Source organism: Dipodomys merriami, unplaced genomic scaffold (assembly GCF_024711535.1).
Source record: "Dipodomys merriami isolate MVZ:Mamm:240054 unplaced genomic scaffold, mDipMer1.0.p SCAF_20, whole genome shotgun sequence".
NCBI lineage: Eukaryota > Metazoa > Chordata > Mammalia > Rodentia > Heteromyidae > Dipodomys > Dipodomys merriami.
Genome location: NW_027203382.1, coordinates 32,433,779 through 32,455,632, shown reverse-complemented (window position 1 = coordinate 32,455,632; position 21,854 = coordinate 32,433,779). Strand labels below are relative to the sequence as shown.

At 40.8% G+C, this 21,854-nt stretch overlaps 1 protein-coding gene across 1 annotated transcript in view; it reads left to right on the top strand.

Moving 5' to 3' along the window:
• Positions 1-487: 487 nt before the first annotated feature.
• LOC138833032 (regulator of G-protein signaling 7-binding protein) overlaps positions 488-21,854 on the top strand; it is a 92,572-nt gene continuing 71,205 nt past the window's right edge. The window contains exons 1-2 of the mRNA XM_070031391.1: positions 488-1,327; positions 2,315-2,481. Coding sequence (XP_069887492.1) covers positions 1,163-1,327; positions 2,315-2,481 — 332 coding nt within the window. The 5' untranslated portion in view covers positions 488-1,162. The remainder of the gene's footprint in view (positions 1,328-2,314; positions 2,482-21,854) is intronic.

Sequence of the window (21,854 nt, the reverse complement as noted above, 5' to 3'; positions counted from 1 at the left end):
AGAGACACAGAGAGAGACAGAGAGAGAGAGAGACAGAGAGACAGAGAGAGAGAGAAACAATTCAGAGAATCAAGACTGTCCTTTGGTGTTAACAAGATTTCGTTTGAAGCAAAAGCCTCACTCCCTACTGTCTCCCCCCCTCCCCTCCCGCCTCCAGTCTTAAAACTGCCTTCAGATGAGTGTCAGATGGTGAGGGCCCAGAAGCCCACATTGGTTTATTTAAATAAATAAAAAAAATCCATGTTTAGGTCCCAGCATGTGGCAATGTGCTCCACTCTGATGACACTTCTCGTTTCTAATAATAGAGCAGATGAAGTAATATTGCAATTGATGTTCCAGGGGATTTGATTGGATAAGTGCATAAACTGTGGAGGGGAAGGAGGTTGTATGGCTGGATCACATTAGTATTCCTGTCCTATCAATGTGCGGGGCCGCGACCAACGTCAGCCAGACCCATTCCCTGCGTCTGCCAGTCCCGCCACAGATTCATTTGGGATCCTTAACAGACGAGCCCGTAGAGACTAGGGATCAAGACAGCCAATTAGGGCCAATTGCCTGCTGCTGGAGGGGCGGGAGGGTAAAGAGAGAGGGGTGGAGGGGGGGGGGAGCGGGGGGAGGGACAACCAGCCCAGCCAGGCCTGTCGACCGACGGTAGAGGGAGGGGAGAGACCACTGAGCGCCGCGGCGGGCAGACACGGAAGGACCAGCGACACCCCATCCCGCTCGCGGCTCCCCACACCTTTGCAAGCTGCACTCCCCGCACCCCCCCGCCACCCCCCATCTGAATGGAAACTCGGAACCGCCGGGCAGCGCGTTCCTCCTCACTTAGCCCGGCGATCCATGCCGAGAGGAAGGAGGTGCGAGCCCGCGCCTGCACCCAGCTCCCGGGACAGGGCCCGCAATGCTGCTGAGCAGAACTTGATCGCGCCCTCTCCTCGCTGCTAGGCGAAGCGATGCTGCACGGCCCGGCCAGCGCCACCCCGGCTCTCCTTCAGGCTGAAGGTTACCCAGCCGCGCAGCCAGCCCCAGCCTGGTGAAGCCGCCGGCGCGCCTCGGGTCCCGGCTCCGGCTGCTTGGCGGCGGCGGCGCGCAGGGCAACCACCGGGCCGCCCGCGCCGGGGCGCACTGCACCAGCGGGCTTCGGCTTGCTGGATGTGTATGCATGAGTTCTGCACCGAATGGGCGCAAAAAGCGCCCCAGCCGGTCCACTCGCTCCTCGATCTTCCAGATCAGCAAACCCCCGCTGCAGAGCGGGGATTGGGAGCGCAGGGGCAGCGGCGGCGAAGGCACCCACAAAACCCAACGAGCCCTGGACGACTGCAAGATGGTGGGTGAAAACGGCGCCTCTTTTCATTTTGATGTTTATTCCTCCGAGAGGGGGGGGTGGGGAGTCTTGCCTGTGCATCGTTTGCTTGAGTGCCAGCCACTCCCCACCCGCAGCTCCTCCGGGTCGATCACGTGCTCGTGTCCTATTTTTACATCTGCACACCCCCAGATTCGGGGTGACACCCAGGTCGTAATGACCCCACGGCCTCCTACGGGCTCTCGGGGAGCGCGAGCCCGGGGGTGGGGTGCGGGGGGAGAGACAGAGGCTGTAGGTTGTGCCTCTAACACCCCCCTCCCCCCGGGAGAACGGTGGAGAGGAAAGCCAGGGTGATACTGGCTCGCGGGGCGGGGAGAGGGGTGGGGGGCTTGGAAAGCTGTGAAGGCAGCGTTGGAGTGAGACTGTAACAAACAGACCCAACCGAGCGCGCGGGGCGGGCGTCGCGGAGCCCACTGAGGTTTCGGCGCAGTGGCTGTGTCCAGTCTTTCCATCCTGTTTCCAAGCTGGGGCGGGGCGGGGGAGGGTGTTCAGGAACCCCCCGCAGGTGGTGACCGGTTTGTCAGTTGGCCCTCATATGGGGTCTTTTCCCCTCGGGCTACTTCCGATCCTTGCTGTAGCGTTAGGGGTGGGGGGGCAGAGGGCATCTCTGCCCCAGCCTCTCTGTCCAGCCTCTCTTTCTAGTGACCTGGGAGTGGCCTGCTAGCTCTCCAAATATGTCCTTGCTTTTCACAAGCCGAGGCTCAGCCCGTAGGGGCAAGTAGTTCTGCAAATGGAGCTTCCATGGCCAGGCTTGCCAATGGAAAACAAACATTTGCTTCGGACAAAGACACTTGGCATCTTTGTGTCACGCTTTAGACAAGTCCTAGGCTCCTTAGCTGGAGATGTAGGGAGCTGGCTTGAGAGGTCAGTGAAGTCCCATTGATGCACCACCACAATAGGAAACTTTTGTGACGACAAGTGTTTGGTGAAAGAAATTGGCTTCTTTTGCAGCTGGTCCAAGAGTTCAACACGCAAGTGGCCCTGTACCGAGAGTTGGTCATTTCTATTGGGGACGTCTCGGTCAGTTGTCCCTCACTCCGAGCGGAAATGCACAAGACAAGAACCAAAGGCTGTGAAATGGCCCGTCAGGCACACCAAAAGCTGGCTGCCATATCAGGGTAGGAAACCCGCGGCATTATTTGGTGATTTGTGTATATGACGCATGTTATGTTGACCCATTGTTATGGTGGCCTAGGCCTCTGAGGTGATCTTAGCAAATCTGGGGTTCTAACCAATCACTCCGAGCTCAGAGATCTGGATTCTTTAGAGAGATCTAAACAAACTATAGGTGAAATCAGAATCTGAAGGCTATGCTATTTTCACACACACACACACACACACACACACACACACACACACACACACACACACTGCTGAAAGATTTTGTAAAGGATAATTTTTAATCAGCTGGCTTCTTAGTGGAATTTGGGGGGACAAAGGGAAATATTTGGTAATCTAGTTTGGTCATCAAGTAAAGTTAAATCATCTTGCTTCAAGGTTATATTTTCATCTGCTATGTAACAAAAGGCAAAATCTTTGCTAAAACCCACATTTACTAGACTTATATTTACTCATTATTTACTCAGATACCATGAGATAAATTCCTATAGTACCTCTTAAAATAAAATCCGTAAAATAAAATCTTAGCTACAACTTATTCTCTTTAATGTGGTAAAAAGAAAGGGAGGTTTGAATATAAACAAAGTTTTTAACAAATTGGAGAACCTTCAAATCCTTTTAATCACATTTTTTGATTCCCTAGCCCAGGTGAAGTGATAATAGAGTGAAAATTCTGTCCTGAGACACTTACCTATTGTTTGATCTCAATATTGGAAGAAAAGTTAAAGATTTATTAACAGTTGCTATTGTCAAGCTAGGCACTTACAGCAAGCTATCATAAGGTCTTTGTGAACTTGTGCAATGTAATTTAAGTGCTTGATTCAGTGATGATACAGCCTTTATCTGCTTATCCATGTAAGGCTTTATAAAACTGGAGCTCATATCAGTGAGGATCAACTGGTAATGCTGCTCATTGATCACTTGTTGGAAACATCTAATTTCTCCTTGTCATCTTTCATGCATTGACTTTCACTAATATACAGTTTACATATGGTGCTTTTCTTAAAAAATACTTCACATTTGACAACAGGCAATTTATATCATGAAAAAAATCCATCTACCTAATGTCCTTGAAGTAAGGGATTAAAAATAGGTTACAAAACTCTTTGAGTTAGCAGTAACATAGAGAAACTTAATCTTTTCCTGTTACCCTGTATTGAACAGGAGGTAAATTTGGAAGTAAAGAGGAAGTATTTCCAGAAATACAGCTGTGATAAACTCCAGATATCTGAAGAAGAAAATAAGGAGAAGCATAAAGGAGAGTCTTGATAAATAAAAATGTATAGAAAAATAATAACCCCAAAGGAAAGTATAGGAAAATTGATGCTGGGGCTGAAAATTGGCATCTCTGAAACCTTTGTGCCCAAGAATGGATGGGTCATAGCCAGGATCGCTTTAAGTTGAAATTCAAAATGAGGGCAAGTCTCCTCAGAGAAGGGGAACAGAAAAAAAAGGGTTTATTTTCAAGAGGAAGTGTACTCATTACCTCACTCATGTAACTGTAACCCTCTGTATAGTATCTTTACAATAAAAAAAGCACAAAAAAGGGTTTATTTTGCTGTATGCATGAAATATAGCTCTTGTAAAGGAACAAGCCTAAAATTATTGACTAAAAGTTAAGTTTTGAAGATATGAGGTGGATTATATTTACGGTGGGTTTTGCAGCCCTTCAATGCTTGCTTACTTCTTATCTGACGGTAAATGTTAAGGGATGAGTTTTAAAAGAACTAGTGGGGGAAGGATGGTGTTCTTAGATCTTTGCACAGGAGACACGAAGTCCACAAAATGGTCTAGGATAGAATTTGACACATTTTTCCTTTAAAAATTAATTAAATGAAGCTTTGCATTCTTTATAAACAATGACAGCACTATAACAAAAGGAAATCCCTTTAGTACCTCACCATCTGGACTCCATTAATGAAGGATGTGATTCCCTTTGGTGGAATTCTGTTTCTGATATGGTTTGTTATAAGGGTTATTTCAAGCTTGGTGTGAAGGCTGGTATGGAGACTACAAGATTCCCTTGAAATACCAGGGGTCAGGAGAGCAAAGGTTCTTGGGGAAAGTAGATAGAAAGCCTACATTTCTTGAATGTGCACTATTTGTTTTCACAATCCAGCTAATTAACAGATTTAACAGCTAATTGTGTTAATAATATTAACATATGGATAAACTTTAAAGAAAATAGGTTAACTGAAAGAAGTCACACAATGCCACATATTATATTACTGTTTATGAAATGCCCAGAAAACTTAAAGATATAAGGACAGAGAGTAGATTAATGTTATTTTTTTTTCTGGTACTGGTGATAGCAGTTAGTAAATGAAGATGAGCACAAAGAATGTTTTTATTTGCTGTCATTTGTGTTTATTTTTCTTTTTATTATTAGAATTTTATTGTCTTTAAGTAGTTCTTCAAAGGAGTTACAATTCAACATGCCAGTTTTTTAGAATACAGTATCTTGATCAATGTCACTCCTTTCACTATGCTATCTCTCCCAGCCCCACCCATTCCCTCAATTTTCCTAGTTATATTTTCACATACATACATTGAATATTATAACTGCATTCTCTGATGGCTTCTCTCTTCATTTGTCTATCTTTCTCCCCCTGACATCACCTTAGCCCCTAAAATTACAAGTTCCACATCCCTGAAAGTTAGACTGAAAGTTAGTTGTTAAAAGGAGTTATACCGCTGGAATTCTCATGTGCATATACCATACATTATGTTCTGAAGAATTTTCTAGATAGAAATTTCTCCAAGGGGTATGAAAGGCCCTGTGCCTGTATACCTTACAACCTATATAAACATGTAAATGTTTAAAACTAGCTAAGTTTAAAATATTTTCTTTGTGTAAAACAGCCCAAACTTCATAAAATTTGCATAAGACTTCCATTCTGGTAAAGGCTGTGTGACATTGGACAAGTCTGTTGAATTCCCTATACCTTGAAAAGAGAGGATTAGATTGAATACCTTCGCAGTCTCCTGCCTTTATCATCCCGGTATTCTACATTAATTGATGTGGAATCACACGGATTTTTGTTTACAGAACTGAGCTATGAAAAATGAGAACCGCACAGGGAGCTTGATAATTAAATTCCAAAAATAATTGATGGTATCTGAACATATACTTCATTCACAAAAGGAATCTTCCTTTCCCAGTGGCTATGGAAAGCAATGGCACAGATATCCTAGAGATATACAAGTACAGATATTAGATTTTTGCCTGCTAGCAATAATTTCTTGACCAGCCAGGTTTATGTTTCTCTTCTTTCCCACCTCCCCCCTCCTGCCACCCATTAGTCTGTTTTGATCTTATTTCTTTTCTATTCAACTTTTTGGGTTCTATGATCTCCTATGTCTCACTGGCTGGAAATTGGGAAGCAGGAGGAGGAAGGGAGAAAGAATAGAGAACTCCCCCTTTTGACCCTGTATACAAGACCACTGCAGTTTCATGGGGTGGGATATTGTGAAGAAGAACTTGACAGCCATAGAGGCAGCTCTCCCAGATTTCTTTGAACCATAAAATGAAGCAGGTCTTAAGTAGGCAGATACCTGTGGTCCATGGAGACATATGGTTGGTAGACATACCAACTCTATCCTTTATTTTCATTTCTTATGGATGACTGGTATTTTATGGATGCAGGCATCTCCAGCATTTCCCTGTATTTCTATGTTGAATTTTCCCCTTCATACAAGGACAACAGTCATATTGAATTAGGAGCCCACTGTATTCCAGTGTGACCTCATTAAAATTTATTATACCTGCAGTGAGCCTATTTCCAGAAAAGAAGAGTCACCTTCTAAGTTACCAGGAATTAGGACTTTAACATGTGAATTTGAGGAATACATAATTTTACACACAACAGAATACCTTGTGCTGTTTGCAGCATAATGCACACTTAGGGTTTTTTTGCCTATAGGAGAGGTAGGAAATCAAGGTGCACTTTTGCCTGGGGCCTTCTATAATCTCCCTCCACACATGCACAAAAAGATGTCTTACGGCCTGTTGCAAGATTACAGTTTATCTTAGCAGTAGAGTTTTTGATTATGAGAATAAAATATTTCTTGCATGGAAATGATACATTCACAAAGGTACTGAATCTCCATTAATGGCTAGCACTTCACTCTGAACAATCTAACTAGCTGTCTCAGAAGGTGGAACAAAAGCATAACTAGAAGGGAGGATACTGGGCAGAGTCGGTAAAGCACCTAATGGTCCATACATGGAGCACCACCCACTTTCTCTGCAGGACTGAAAGGACTGGGAAGATGGTACTCTTTCCGTGGTGATAATACTATTGCATAATGACCACAAGCATGCACTATAGCAAGTGACCAGATACTAAAACACATCAGATTTAAAAAGAGCCACTAAGCTCAGTATGATAGGGAACCTAGAGAATTGCTTTCCTATTGCCTTGAAGTTTTGCCTCTTTGTTTGGAACAGACCTATTGACTTGTACCTGGTTAGTGTTTTCTTAATAGATGTTCCAATGAGAGAGAGAGAGAGAGAGAGAGAGAGAGAGAGAGAGAGAGAGAGAGAGAGAGAGAGAGAGAGAGAGAGAGAGAGAGAGACCTAAGACAAACTTTAGGAAACTACACTGTCACTTTATTATTTAACTGAAAAAGCTCAAGGGAGTAAATTTGTGTTTTATTCATCTCTGCATTTTGAGTGATAAGCTCAGTGATGGCATGTAGATCTTGTTTGTTCACTAAATTTATTTGATAGTTTTAAGTTATATACCTAAAGTGAAGACTTTAGTAAGTCATAAGATATAATATATATATATATATAATGTACACATACACACATAATCTCTCTATATACACACACATACACATACATATACTACACTTGTAAAATCAGCTTTTTTTAGTGGGATAAAGCATCCAAGCTTTTACATAGAACTGATTTAGTAAATGAATGTCTCTGGTCTATTGGAAGATCAGATCCAATCAGATTTACAAAAAAATCAACCTAACATTTGTAGCTATAGACAAATAGTATGCTAATAGTCCACCCTAGTTTCACTGAATTAAGGCAAAGGGAGATAGACACACACTATCCCAGAAAAAAAAAATACTTCTAGTGTATTATTCACTCACCAAAGTTATCTTAATGTTCCCCGACTCAGAATCCCTGAGTTACCAAATCCTCCCAGGTTTCAGCTTTCGTAGAATCTATTGTGCCCTCTACCCTGCCTTCCTTCCCCCATTTCAGTTCCATCTTCTTAATACAAAATGGACCCTCCCACCCATCCACTAACTGTGGTGCCTCCTACTTATCTCTTTGCCTGCAGTCTTCCACCTCTTGTCCTCAATTTATTCACTAGATCCAGGCTAATCCTCCCAAAATGCTCCTCTGATCTCATTATTTCTTTGCTCTAAAACTTCCAAAGACTGTCCATTGCCTAAAGCAGTGTTCTTCAGATGTGATCCCTCTTTGTCTGTGTTGGAATCACCTCCTTTTGGACCTAAAGAACTGAAAACCTCTGAGAGTGAGGCCTAGAAATCCAAATTGTTAACAAGCCTCACGGCTCCCCCAGGAGATTCTGGAACTGGCTACATAACAAGCCTGCGGGTCTCAGGCATTGATTCTAATCCTGGACAGCACAGGGGCACTACTAGGGTAGCATAAACATTTTCTAGTGCTTGAGCACCAGATTTAATTGGTCTGGGATGCAGCCTGGACGTTAGGAGCATTACTTAAAGCTTCCTATATCAGCATCTGCATCAGAAGGAACTATATTTAGCTATATTTAACAAAAATTGCAAGGCAGCAGTTACCTAAATACACCGGAGTTTATTCTTTCAAAGAAGAGCCCTAGAATGAATAATCCAGAACCCAGTGTGGTGGCTCATGAAACCATGGTTGTGTCTCTCAGTCTTGGTTTATGACTTCTACCCTCAACTTCACTTTCCAGCCATCAGGCTCAAGGCTAGAAGAAGGATGAGAAGAGGAAAGCCAAGAAGCCATACTCCCTGCTGGATTAGTTGTCTTTAACCAGTTCCAAAAAGAACTTCCAGAACACCTAACTGTACATGCACAATACAATCTTTTTCCATTGCTACCTTAAATGAAATTAGGACAATATTACTAAGAGAGAAAGTAAACATTGGGAAAGAGCTAACAATGTTTGGCATAGTACCATGCCTTAATTTTTCTGAGCGTGGCTTTTACCATTTAACTTCTAGACTCTCTACTTCTTCAAACTGATCTACTTTTATTTTATTGTCTGTGTAAGAGGATAACCTGATCACATTAGTCTAGATACATGTCTTCTACATGTACAGGCTCTTAGCTAAAGACATAATTCTCTCTTCTGAATGTCAAGGTCTTACTTAGAGTTTCATTATATCTGCCTGCTTCTCACACTGAAAATCAAAAGAGAGGGAAGTAACCTAACAGGATGAAGGAAATTGTGCACAGAAATTAAACGGACACAGAGAGAAGATAGGTTGACAAAACTCAGAAAGCTCAGGAAGTTAGGTAAGGTGCCTTTGAAAGGACTTGAGTGTAATTTTCATGAGGCAGGATATGAAAATGGATAAGGCCTGGAAGAAGTACAAGTAATGGCACTCAAGATAGCAGTTCTTAAAAACTCACATGACATGGAATGGTACTGTTAAAACAATTAACCTTTCTATGGTAAATTAAAAAAAACATTCATTGAGTTAAACTCTGACGAGCTATTATGAATAAAAAGGTGGGGAGGTAGTTACACAATTCAAGTAAGCAGGACAACCTGCAAGGTGATCTACAGTCAAGATGATGAGTCTATTAAAGGAAGTGGAACTTGAATCTCAGTATCTCTTGCAAACTATACTATAAAGTTAGGTCATTTACTATATTTAACCTAAATTGTTAACCTCCTCAACATATAGGATAGTGTTTGCTGTTGGAAAGCATGTCTCCTTCTGAGAATGCACCATCTATGTATTCTTTTAGGTGCCCTGCACAAATAGAAAACATCCTTGCATTCATGCTGATGGTGGGGTGGGAGGGAAGCCTAGAGAGAGATAAGCAAAACAGACTAATTTTGATAGTGATAGCTGCAATGATCAAAATAAAACAGGATCATATTATTAAAGATTAGAACTGCCTACGGATAAATATTTTTTGATAGAGCAGTCAGAAAGGCCCTTCTGAAAAAGTGACTTCTGCCCTGACAGCTGACCTTGACAAGGGACAATTTGTGTAGTAATCTTTGAGAGAAAAGAATTTTAGGCAGAGGGGAAAAGAGGCAAGTGAAATTATCCTAAGAAAGAACTGAACTCGTCATATCTGAGGAGAAGAAAGAGGACTAGATTATCAGTTCAGAATTTTATAAGTAACACAGGTCAACAACACAGGTCACCAACATCAGTGATTTAAGCACATAAAGGTTTCTTTTCCTCATATTTAAACCCAAGGAATAGGAGGAGAAAAACATCGATATTCAAGATATCCCTGATGGGATATCAGGACTGAGATTTTTGTAGTACATTACACCCTTTCCATTAAGGTCATGACCTTGCTGTTGCAACTCCAGAAATTTTGTCTATAATCTGGAAAGTAAAGAGAGCGAGGAGCAAAGATATAAGCTAGTTAAATGTGTCCCTTTCTAAGGAACAGTCTCAGAAGATTCAGCAACTCCCATAAATATCTGATTGGCCAGGACTGTGTCATATGACTTCCCTAGTTGCAACTTTATAGTTCGATTTACATACATCTCTCTTCACAGCCATCTAGAGAGAAAAAAAAAACTTCCTTCATTTATAAGCCTGTCTTATGCTCACTGAGGGCTATATCTGCATCTTTAGTAAGTCAGAGGAAAGGTAAAATAGAGACTTGAATATGAGAAGTAAGGAAAAAGATGCGGGAATGGGGAGAAAGTGGGAGGAAATTTCTCAGCATCTCCTTCTCCCTCCTGTCTGTTTCCTCCTGAGTCTGTGTGTTTCTTCATTGATTTATTAAACATTGAGCACTGATTATGGAGTAGGCATGATCTAGGCTATAGAAGTATAAAGATGAATAAAACATAGTTCCTGGCCTTGAGAATTTGATTGCCTCACATCTACCTAGAGATAGGCTTGTGAAAAATCACTGCAAATCATTGTCATTGATGCTGCAATAGAAATGTCCAGAGAATATAATAGGGGCCTAAAGGAGGCAGCAATCAGCTCTGCTTTGGTACGTTTGGTGAAGAAGAAAGGCGTCAGAATGGTTGTGATGCTGCCTACCTGAGCCTCACTTCACCATTGTACTTATTCCTTGTGCCCTTGGGTATCCTGCTTTGAGTAAACCTCAGGAGAAACCATTCAATCTTGAATCAAGAGCAAACAGATTTAAGAGTTTGTATTTATTTGTCATTTGTTTTATTTTGAGATAGGTGTTTGCTCCATTACTCATGCTGGCCTAGAATTCTTGGGTACAAACAATCCCTTAGCTTACCAAGTAGCACAAACTACAGGCCCAACCCATGTAGTGAGAAATAGGGTTTAAGTGTGCTAAGAACCTACTATGTGTTGCATATTCTTGGTGCATATTGTTTCATGTGTAAATGAGTTCATTTGAAAACAATATTAATTACAAATGAGATAATATTTTTAGAGTTTGACATGCTGTTTGGGGAGCATATTTGCCTGCATGGAACAGAGATCATTCAGTCTCTTCATAAAGTGACTTACTCATAAAGCCAGCTGTATAACTTGGTTGGAAATTAAATTATTTCAAGAATGTCAGGGTTTTGGTGCTCTTTGGAGTTTTCCCTGATGAGTCCTGGTTGGTAGATCGCTTCAGAGCAAATTAGGTTACTAGCTATCTCCACATTCTAAGTGAAACACAGACCAAAACTTTCCAGAACAGCAAAACTGTTATTTAAAAAAAATCTCCATTATAAGCCAGGTGCCAGTGACGCACACCTGTAATCCTAGCTACTCAGGCTGAGATCTAAGGATTGATGTTTGAAGCTAGTCCTGGCAGGAAAGTATAAGACTCTTATCTCCAATTAATCACTAAAAAAACTGTAAGTGGCACTGTGGCTCAAAGTGGTAGAGTGCTAGCCTTGAACAAAAGGAGCTCAGGGTCAGCACCCAGGCCCAGAGTTCAAACGCCAGGATTGACAAAAACAAAAAACAAAAAACAAAAACTCTTACACTGTGAACTGAGGTTCGAAACATTAAGGCATTTAGTCACAATATTTTGTGAGGTTAGGATTTGAACAGTGGTCTCTCTGGAACCTGACTCTTTCCTTTCTTGGACTGTCCAGGATTGCTTCCCTTTCCTTCCATTGCCTTAGACTATTATTTCCACTCAGAATCTCTCTCCTCTCCTGAACACACTTCACAAGGATCTCTTCAGCTGGTACACAGCTGATTTGAGAGTCTTCTAAGGTTTGTTCAAAAGAGGAAAACAGGCAGGAAGGAAAAATAACAAAATTATGGACTTACTGGAACTGCCAGGAAACAGCAATGAATGTTGGTTCTTCACTCTTGAGGGCTCAGCATTTTGCTCTGGACCCCGATTTTTTTTTAGATTTATCCCCACCATAAGCACACCCACTCAAATTGCTTCTTCCTTAAGCATCTTTTTTTTTTTTCTTGACCGACAAGGCAAGTGCTAGACATAACCCTGTAGGACATTGGTTCAGGTTTGGATGAGCTGAATTCTGGATATTTCAAGAATCAACCTGCTTTCTTTCAGCAGATGATATTTTAGCAGAAGTAGGACATCTATCACCACAATGATATTGGTCACCCAGGTCTCCTCCAGGACACCAATGGGTGTAGCAGGTAAAAAGAGAAATAAAGGGGAAAGTGAAGAATGGTACCAAATACTGCAAGAACTGACAGGATTGACTGACAGCTTCTGTGAGGGGACCAGAACTCTAAGAAAGAAGTATTTCCATACTTGACATTCATTTACCCACTGGGCTGAAGAAATATTCAAAGCTGATAGTTGTTTTTTTCTTTCAGATATTCTTCATCAGTAAACAGATACTTTTGCATTTTTGTCTTTAATATGATATTGCTATTTTTCAATCATCTGAAACATTTCTGTTACATTGCTATTTTTCAATTATCACAAACAGTTCTATTTCTGCTGCAATAAAAAAATCCCCCTTTTTTCCTCACAAAAATATTTTTAAAAAACACAAAATCAAAACATTTTCCCCTCAGAATGATCCCTGATATACATAGTAAACAATTTTTCCTGAGTTTTGTACCTTAAACATTAGTAACTGGAAAGTGTCTACCCCTACTAGCACTTGATTAAGTTTCATGAGACTGTATTTGTTTTAAGGTTGTGAGGATCTTAGTTTGAATCCTGATCTCAAATCATGGCCAGTATAAGCACGGCCTTCTCTCTGACCATCACAAAGTCTTCATTCCCAAGTGAGCTAGATGAGATAAATAATTGGCCAGAATCATTTTGGGTCTGTGGCTAGGGAATTATAGTTAGGATGAGGACAGCTGTCCCTTCCATAGAAGAGGGAAATGCTCAGCCTACTGGAGGGTGAGAGAAGGTCTCTCTCCAGCTGGGTCAGTTCCCTTGACCAGAGCAGATGGCTACAATCCCAGAATTCATCATTCTCAAAGCATAGCTGTGGGAAAGATCAGTCACCTAAGGACATTCAAGAAACTTCTGAGAGCACAGTCAGAAAAGAGAGTTAAGTAGCCATTGCTGTCAACATGCAATTGGGAGTCAAGGCAGAATTCATTGCTCTCCCGTGAATAACTTCACACGGATGAGCAAGATTGGAGAGATTGCTGTGCCTTTCAAACAGGGTGACACCCAGGAATGTTTTCCCCTTCAAAGCCAAAGCTGAAGTTTGATCGCAAATGGCTGCATCTGTTAGTACTGTACCATGCTTGAATAATGAGGGAACTGCTCAGATTACTTTAGGCCACAGCCTCCACCGTTGTGCAAAATCACTCGGCAAATGTTCTTTCCATAAAACAAGCCGTCTCAACTGTTTTTATATTCATAAATTCAATCTTTTGTTTTCTCAGGATGAAATATGTTTTAAGCTACCAAATCTGTTCAGATTCAGAGGTATTGCATTCTCTAAGTTTTTTCTCTTCTTCTTTATTTTGTGTTAGCTTGTTGGTCAGGCACCACTGCAGATCTTACTTCTTAAGTGAAAACATGAAGCAAGTTCAGGTATCTACTTAGGTTTATTCTTTTCCAAGGCAGTGCCATTACAGTTCATCCCAGGGAAAGTCGGGCTTCCTGCTTCAGTATGATTAAAGTATTCTCCGGCTTCTGAGAAGGAAATTCTGTGGGATGTGAGGGGGAACAAGGCAAGGCAGGGGAATGATTCAGCTGGAAAAAAAAAAAGAAAGAAAATGGGGAAGGAAGGCTGAATTAGTTCTCTGAGAACTATGCTGACTAAGGAGTTGGTACTGCCAAGAGATGAAAGAATGGAGTTGAAGGAAATCTCCAGGTTCAGAGTCAAGAGTTGGAGAGAGTGTACAACTCAAGATCTCTAACCTGAGGACCTACATGGGCCCAAGCAGGTGCTGTGGGGGTGGTGAATTGTAATCACAGGCCTGTGCAGCTGAGACAGGTGGTTTCATTGATTGCTGATTTTGATATGAAATGTGGGTCAAGTGTGCTATTTTTGCAGCTTATTTTTCTTAAGCGACTCCATGAATTTGTGTTTGTGTGTGAAATCTCAAGGTTTTTCTATGTTGACTAACAGGAAATTTCTTTTGACTAATGGACCCTCAGCCTGTGTCTAGCTCTGATAATTATCACCTGCCTATTTGCTCAGAATATTTATTTGCAGGTTGTTGGTTAGGTATAATTAAATGCCTGAATGTTTTATTGTTTTGTGTTTGCATTAGTCACTGTGATCTTTCTCACCTTCTTAATTTCTTTATTGCCTTCACAATGCTACATTGTGGAATATTAAAGCTTGTCAATATGTCTTACCGTATTTAATTTTTAAAAAACCCTAAAATATAGAAAAAGGAGAATGCATTTTGGCTTTGAGCCATTAGTTAATGTAGGCCAAACTCAGTTAATTAGCCCTAGGAAATTAAGCATTTCTGGAACTGAACCTAAGAAAGTAAATGGTATTTGTACTTTTGTCCTAAAGTCAAATTGTTTGAAAGGCCTCTCTATTTTGCCAAGAAGATAATTATTTAAATTATCATATGGCTTACATATTATTCTTTTACATCAGACAAGAGCCCATTAATCTTATTACAATCAAGATCAAGATAAATGGTCTGCCAGGTGTTATAAGAGGTTGAGATCCACATCCATGTCAAATATTGGGATGCATTTTTTATTTTAATCAAATGAGGCCCTGAGGGAAGAAATTCTCAACCTGATTTCTTGCTATTTATATGATTTAGTAGCTGGTAGGGTTTAGCTGAAAGACAACACTGTGTATGAAATGCTGACAAATTTCAATGTGTACAAAAGAGTTATAGCCATTTCTATATAACTATTTCTGAATTCTCAGCAGAGTGCTCATTCTATGGCCATTTTTTTTTCTGCTTACAGGTATAGAATCAATGTCAAATTTTTCTAATACTCAACTTGTTCCTATTCTAAGACTCAAGATTGAATGGCACCCAAAATATTATCCAGTCTTCTTTTGCTTTTCCCTCTACTTTCTTCTTATTCCTCCAATCAAATGAAATAAACACTAGCGAGAAGACCAGGTCTAGAAAGGCATAGATGTGACCTGCAAGGGGAAAAATGTTTCGAGAAGAAATTTGGAGAGAAGCTGGATCATATACTGACCTATTAAGTTCATAAAAATTCCAAGACACATATAGTCTATGACAATCTAAGTTTGCCTTGGTTGTTCTTTATGCTCATGGATTCAACACCTATACCTGAGGTTCAGCATCACCATTTCAAACACCAAAATTATATTGCTAATGCAATTATAACTGCTGAGATCAGGTGGTTCCCCAATTCTTAAGCTTTTGGAGTTCTTTAAATTTTTTATTATTGCTTATAATTATAATTATTTTTGCTGGCCCTGGGACTTGAACTCAGGTCCTGGGCTCTGTCCCTAAGCTTCTTTTGCTCAAGGCTAGTGCTCTACCACTTGAGCCACAGCACCACTTCCTACTTTTTCTGAGTAGTTGATTGGAGATAAGAGTCTCACGGGCTTTCCTGCCTGGGCTGGCTTTGAACGGCAATTCTCAGACCTCAGCCTCCTGAGTAGCTAGGATTACAGACATGAGCCACCAGCACCTGGCTTAGTATTATTTATTATTCTGTAAGTCCCCAAAGAAAGGGTGCACATGAGCCCATAATCGATGTGATACCATAGGAATCACGGAGCAACTATAGTTATTATCTCCATATCCTGCTTCAGCTTCTGCTGTCTGTGCCCACTACCCATGAGACACCTCAGCCCAGCTTCCACAGCATCATCCTGGCAAATCTAGGTGATGAAGTGGTCTTTCAGTCCTCTGGGGTGGTAGAGTGGTGCTGGTGGCCATCCTAAAGTGAGGAGAATGGCTTCTGTTCCATCTCCATGCAGCAGAACTGGGACTTGAAAAGTCTGTGCTTACCAACTGCAGGCATATTTATTAATGTGTCCACCTCTACTCTATCCCACTGCATCTATTCTAGGGTTCAGGCATTAGGTATCATTCACTTCCCAACTGTCCTCTTCTATTTCTGAATGCAAATTTATTTCCCCACCCTCCAAGGGACAAATTATATGCTTTGAGCATATTCATGAGGTGCAAATTCTAGCAATGGCGGTAGAAAAGGATAACAAAAGGGCCAGCGATAAGGAAGGGAGGGTGTCTTTGATGAGAGGACATCATCACCCTAGCTCAGCCAACTGAGTCAAATAGACAATTGAGAGAACAGTTCCTGGGCTCCTATTCCCTCCCAGGTTTCTCATGAAGCCCCTTAGTCTTCTTATCACTGAGTTGCCCTCCAACTGCAGAGCTAACGTGGGTGCTGGGTAATGTCTTTTATTTCCTGGACCCTTTGAGGCCCCTGCTTACCCTTCACTGGCTAAATGGAACCCACAATCATTATAGGTATTCTATTGCTTTATAGAAAGTGCTTCCATGGTCATTTAACCATTTCTAGGCTTCTATGAGCTGGAAATCAACATCCCCACTTTACATACGAACACTGTCAGGGGAAAGACAAGTTCCTACAGTCACACAGTTTGGGTGCTTACAAGGAGAGCTGGCAGGAGAAGCCACTGCCCTTGATGTCCAGCCCATGACCTTGCCCACTCCTCCATAGCATCCCTCTCCTGTCATCCCATTCTTTGTCTTTAAGGGATTTCTGGGCTAGATCAAGCAAATTATTCTATCTTTTGTTATTATTCTATCTCCTTCATTTTTCATTCTTCATTTGCCTTCAGTTGTAGTTCTAATGAATTATGCAAATCTCAAGAGTCCTGATCACAGGAGAGACAGCAGGAAGTCCCCAGAAGCAAATCTACCACAAGAGAGAAGCAATCGAACCCTTCTCTGTCATTTCTAATGGAATGGCGCTTGGTGCTTGGGTAACACTTGAAGCCCTGGAGGAGTCATATATGCAACTCAATTTAACAGTCTATCACTGGATCCTAGAATTGTGCAGTCCAGTGAAATTTCTTTCTTCTCCAAGTAAGTGGGAGTCATGGCAAACAGAATTTAGCTAGCAATCTCTGGCTTGGAAAAGTGATGGGCGAGCTTCATTTTTCCCTAGCCTCGAGGCATACTCCATTTCCAACTCCACTGAAGCCAGGAAGGGGCACTTGCAGTGCTGGTCAAGTGATACCTCTATTGAGCGGTTGGATCTGAGGCTACAGACGCTCAACCCAGCTTACTGTGGCAGTGAGCAATGAATAATACCTGTTAGATACTTCCTAATGCTTTGCAGAAATATACCCTAAGGCTCTTGGACATGCCAGGAGTGGCTGGCTCCATTCAAGCAGGTAGGCATTCAGGTTAGTTTAGATCTGAGAGCTAATGCTGATGGCTTTATAGTTCTGAGTACAAGTGGGAAAAGCCTAACACAGGTCAATTTCCATTAAATTGTTGCTCTTCATTTGCTTTCCAGCCCTTCCCCTGTACCAGTTTTAAAGCAAGCACTCGAAGTTCTCTACAACCGAGTGGGTTACAAAAATATATACTTCTCCACTTTTCAAGACCAAATACCATGTGAAAATTGACTAAGAAGTCACCAGAGTGGTGCACTCAAATACTGTTAGCTCAAGAAAGTGTTGTTTTGAGAGGCTCTATTATCCAGTTCCCTTTTAACTTGTGAAAAGCTAATGCTGAGATGTTGGGACAGCTCTGTGAGAGGTCTTGAATTGAGCAGCCATATGAGATCCTGAGCACTGTGACTCTTAACCCTTAATAGTGATTCCTGAGCTCCACCTCAGATCAATTAAATCAAAATGTCTTTCAGCGAGAGAATGATCAGATAGATACTCAAACATTAAAAAACAACAAAACAAAACATCAATTCTGTTCTACAGGTGTTTTGAGAAACCACAATGGGGACTGACAGCTGGTGTCAAGAGACCAGAAGCAGTCATCAGAAGACCCCATCTGTCGCCTCTGCCCAACCTCTGTGTAATTTTGATCAATTCCTGACCATTTTGAACTGTAATTTCCATATCATTTCTGAGTTTCCTTTAGGCTGCAAAAATCTGTATGTTCATTACAGTTTTGCTTGTAACAGTGAAAAACAAGTTATGATCTACATCTCCAACAGAAGATTGATTAAACAAATAATGATATACACAGTTATTCCAGTACTATGTAGACATTTGAAGTGGAATTAAAATGAAATAGCAGATTATGAAGCCATTATGACCTCACTTTTTGAAATAAAATGAAATACACATAGTTATGGCTAGCTATATAGTTATAAATAGTTATATATAAACTTTACATATAGTTATATAAAGTTACTGAAATGGCAAAAAAAAAATCATTTCTCTAGGCAAACCACAATCTTCCAAATTATCTTTTTCATTCATCATTTCAGATACAATTCTCTTTCTCAAGACTGCAATAAAAGTATTATCAATGAATCTAGTACTTTGGGACAAGGAATACTGGAATGATAATTAGTGGCATTTATTGAACACATGTCTGATGTTTTGCTGAGCATTTAATTGTCAGGAAAACCCAGTGAAATTGATAGATAAAATGTACATATACAAAGATATCCTATATTTGAGAGTGTACACCAAAATTTTCCTTTCTGAATAAGTGACTTATTGTCTTCTTTTTATGTATTTGTGTTTCTAGTTAACAGAGGGAAATCTATTCACGCCATCAAGTTATGAATGTCAGTATTGAATAAAATGTTCTGGGGTTTGGGAGATGCGGAGCAGCAAAGCCCAGGCCTTATCCCTGCAAGGGCAAATGCTCCGCCACTGGCCCATATCACCAGCCCTTGTGTTTTAGCTTCTATATGTATTAAGTAGTTTTTTAAAAAAAGAAATCTGCTGATTTTGTTGTCCCCCTAGGTTACCTACAAAAGCCTATCAGTCTTAGCCTTGTTCAGCTTCCTATAAAACAAAGATCGAGGGAGATGGCAGAAGAACGGAGAAAGCATTTCTCACATGGGTTGTGTTCTGAGTCCTGCTGGAGATGATGCCCTGCTTTCCTTGGACAGAATACTGAAAGAGGAGTCAGGAGTGAGAAAGACAGGAAGCCCAAGAGTCCAAAGTCTGGTCATACTTTTTGCCTGGGATATCGGTAGTTATGAAGATAAAATCCAAGACATCAATGAAAGTAACTTACTTCTGCCACAACTTTCAACACATTTACATTTACTCACATGTGCTTTTATGAAGTAAATGTGTTACTTGGGCAGAGCAAGATTTTAACTCCATACTACCACCAAACTAGGACATATGTCAAGCACATTAATATTAGGTCGAAGCTGAAGTATTTGGATGGATGTTTTGAAGGATTCCCCAAGCATAGGAGCTGGCATTTTTATGTTGGGACCTTGTACCTTCTAGACACATGTTCCACACTCTACCCTGGGCTGCAGCTCCAACCCCAGGAACTGAGTTTTGCAACAGCACCCTTAGTCTGTGCATGTGTCTATCAGTAGGAAAGGAAGTTGAATCAAATACAAACTTACCTATTAACCTGGGAGACAATGCCTCACAAGTCATCAGCTCATCTTTACAACATAGATTAGTCTTTATTGCTTATATTGGAAGTAATGATCTAATCCTAATTTTTCAATCTAGAATTTTAAGCCAGAAGAATTTCACCTCAGATTCTATTTGAAAGCAGATCTAAGAAATAGACCATGGATGCGGATGGTATACAAAATAAGATTTTTCTAGAGGAGAGCTTAGCCTGGAAAGATAAAAATAGCTTCAAGATTTAAAAGTACTCTCATGATAAAAAAAAATCTCACATTGTCCTTGGGACATACCTGTGTGATATTTTTATTCTTCTGTTATAGCTGCTTTTAGGAAGCTCACAAAGCCAAGTGTCTTGTTCAAGGTCACGTACTCAATAAATAGGGTCGGTGCTTCAACACACATCCTCCAGATTCAAAAGCCACGAGACTTTGACACCACTGTGCTGCCATAGAAAGAGCACACAAATAGTGTCTGAATATGTTTTCAACTTATTAGGCAATTTATATCTCTTTTCTTTTCACCTCATTTTCTATACAACTACCAGGAATAGGCCTTAGCTCTGATACTGAATAGTAATTGAGGAAATGTGTCAATTAGGGATTTTTTCAAGCAAGAGCAGAGAATTCTATATACCTTAAGCAAATCAGAGGATTCGGGAGGTTATGGTAGGATCCTAATGGAGACAGAGGCTTGGGAAACAGACACAAACAAAGGAGCCTGCATGATCTCAAAGCATAAACAGGTGGTGGTGATGTTGCCACAGCCATTATAATGCTACTTCCAGTAAATCCTTGCTTCCCCTTTCTCTTACTCATGTACTCCAGCATCAAAGCTCTGGTAGGCATATCCAGTTAGTCATGTGCAGAAGACTGGCACAGGACACAGGCTGCAGAGAGTAGGTTCCATTGTGGCTATCACAAACTCTCAAAATCACCAGAATTGAAGAGAGATTAATGTTGAGCAGCCAAAAGAACACCTTCTGCAGAATGACATTGATTGAAAAAGCTATACTATTCTTTCTGCTTTTCCACAGTCATTAAAAAAAATCTCATTGAAGAGTCTTCCAAAGAAAATTATGTTTTATTTTTTTATATTTTTTTTCTTTTTATTTTCGTTTTATTTTTTTCTTCATAGCTGGTACTGGTGTTTGAACTCAAGGCCTAGGAGCTATCCCTTAGCTTTTTCACTCAAGGCTAGAGCTCTAACACCTGAGCCACAGCTCCACTTCCAGTGTTTACCTGGTTGAAGAAAACAGTCTTATGGACTTTCCTACCTGGACTGGTGACAAACCAGGATCTTCGTATCACTGCCTCCTGCATAGCTAGGATTATAGCCATGAGCCACAGAACCTGGGTTTATTCCTTCTGCTAGTTTAAAAAAATCTGTGGTAATTGGAAACATTAGTCAATTTGCACACTGAACAGAAATAAAAACTTTACCCATAAAGAGTTTGTCATGTCTCCAGTGAGGGAGTTGATGAGTCTACACTGTGACTTCTATTCCAGATCAAGCACTCATTTGAAGTCACTCCATGCAAAAAGGGTCATGGCTATCTTATCTTGGGCCGGTCTGGAAACGCACCCTTTATTTAGCTGCTAATTCATCCATTGTTCAGTATCACTTACTATGTACTTTTCTGTCTGTTAGATACCTACAACCTTCAGTATGTGGTTCTGGAAATCTGAAGATAAAAAGATAAAAAATTGTATGTGGTGAAAACAATCATCTTGTTTGTACCATGTGTGGTGTGGGCTCATCCTCATATGTTTTCCAATATATGTATGGTACCATATGAGAATTAGGGATAATCTAATATTTCAAACTTCAAAGGAAATGTAGATAATTTCAAGAACTCCTTGTTAATCACATTGAAGTAGCAGACATGCTAACATATTTAGACAGTATTAGTTTCCATCATATTAGCTTCCTATCTGATAGGGCTTTCCCCTTTATCTTTGCTATATACACATGCACATCTAGATGGAAAAAATATCCATTGCTCATCAGTTAGTGCTATTTTAAGGTAGAAACTCAGGTCTTGAAAGATTTTGTTTCTTAGGTGTTATTGCCTGCTTACTATAGAAAATTAAGAGGGAGAAGCTTACCAAAGACAGATTTATATTTAAAGTTGTGCTCACTTAGGTTTTAAGAACAAAGTTGGAGCCAAATATGGGCAGAGCTGAACGATGAGTTTATGTTATCATGGTTTAAGACTTTTTCTAAACAGTCCAAGCATGACCACAATTTGTTACAATATCCTTTTCCTTTCCTTCTTTTTT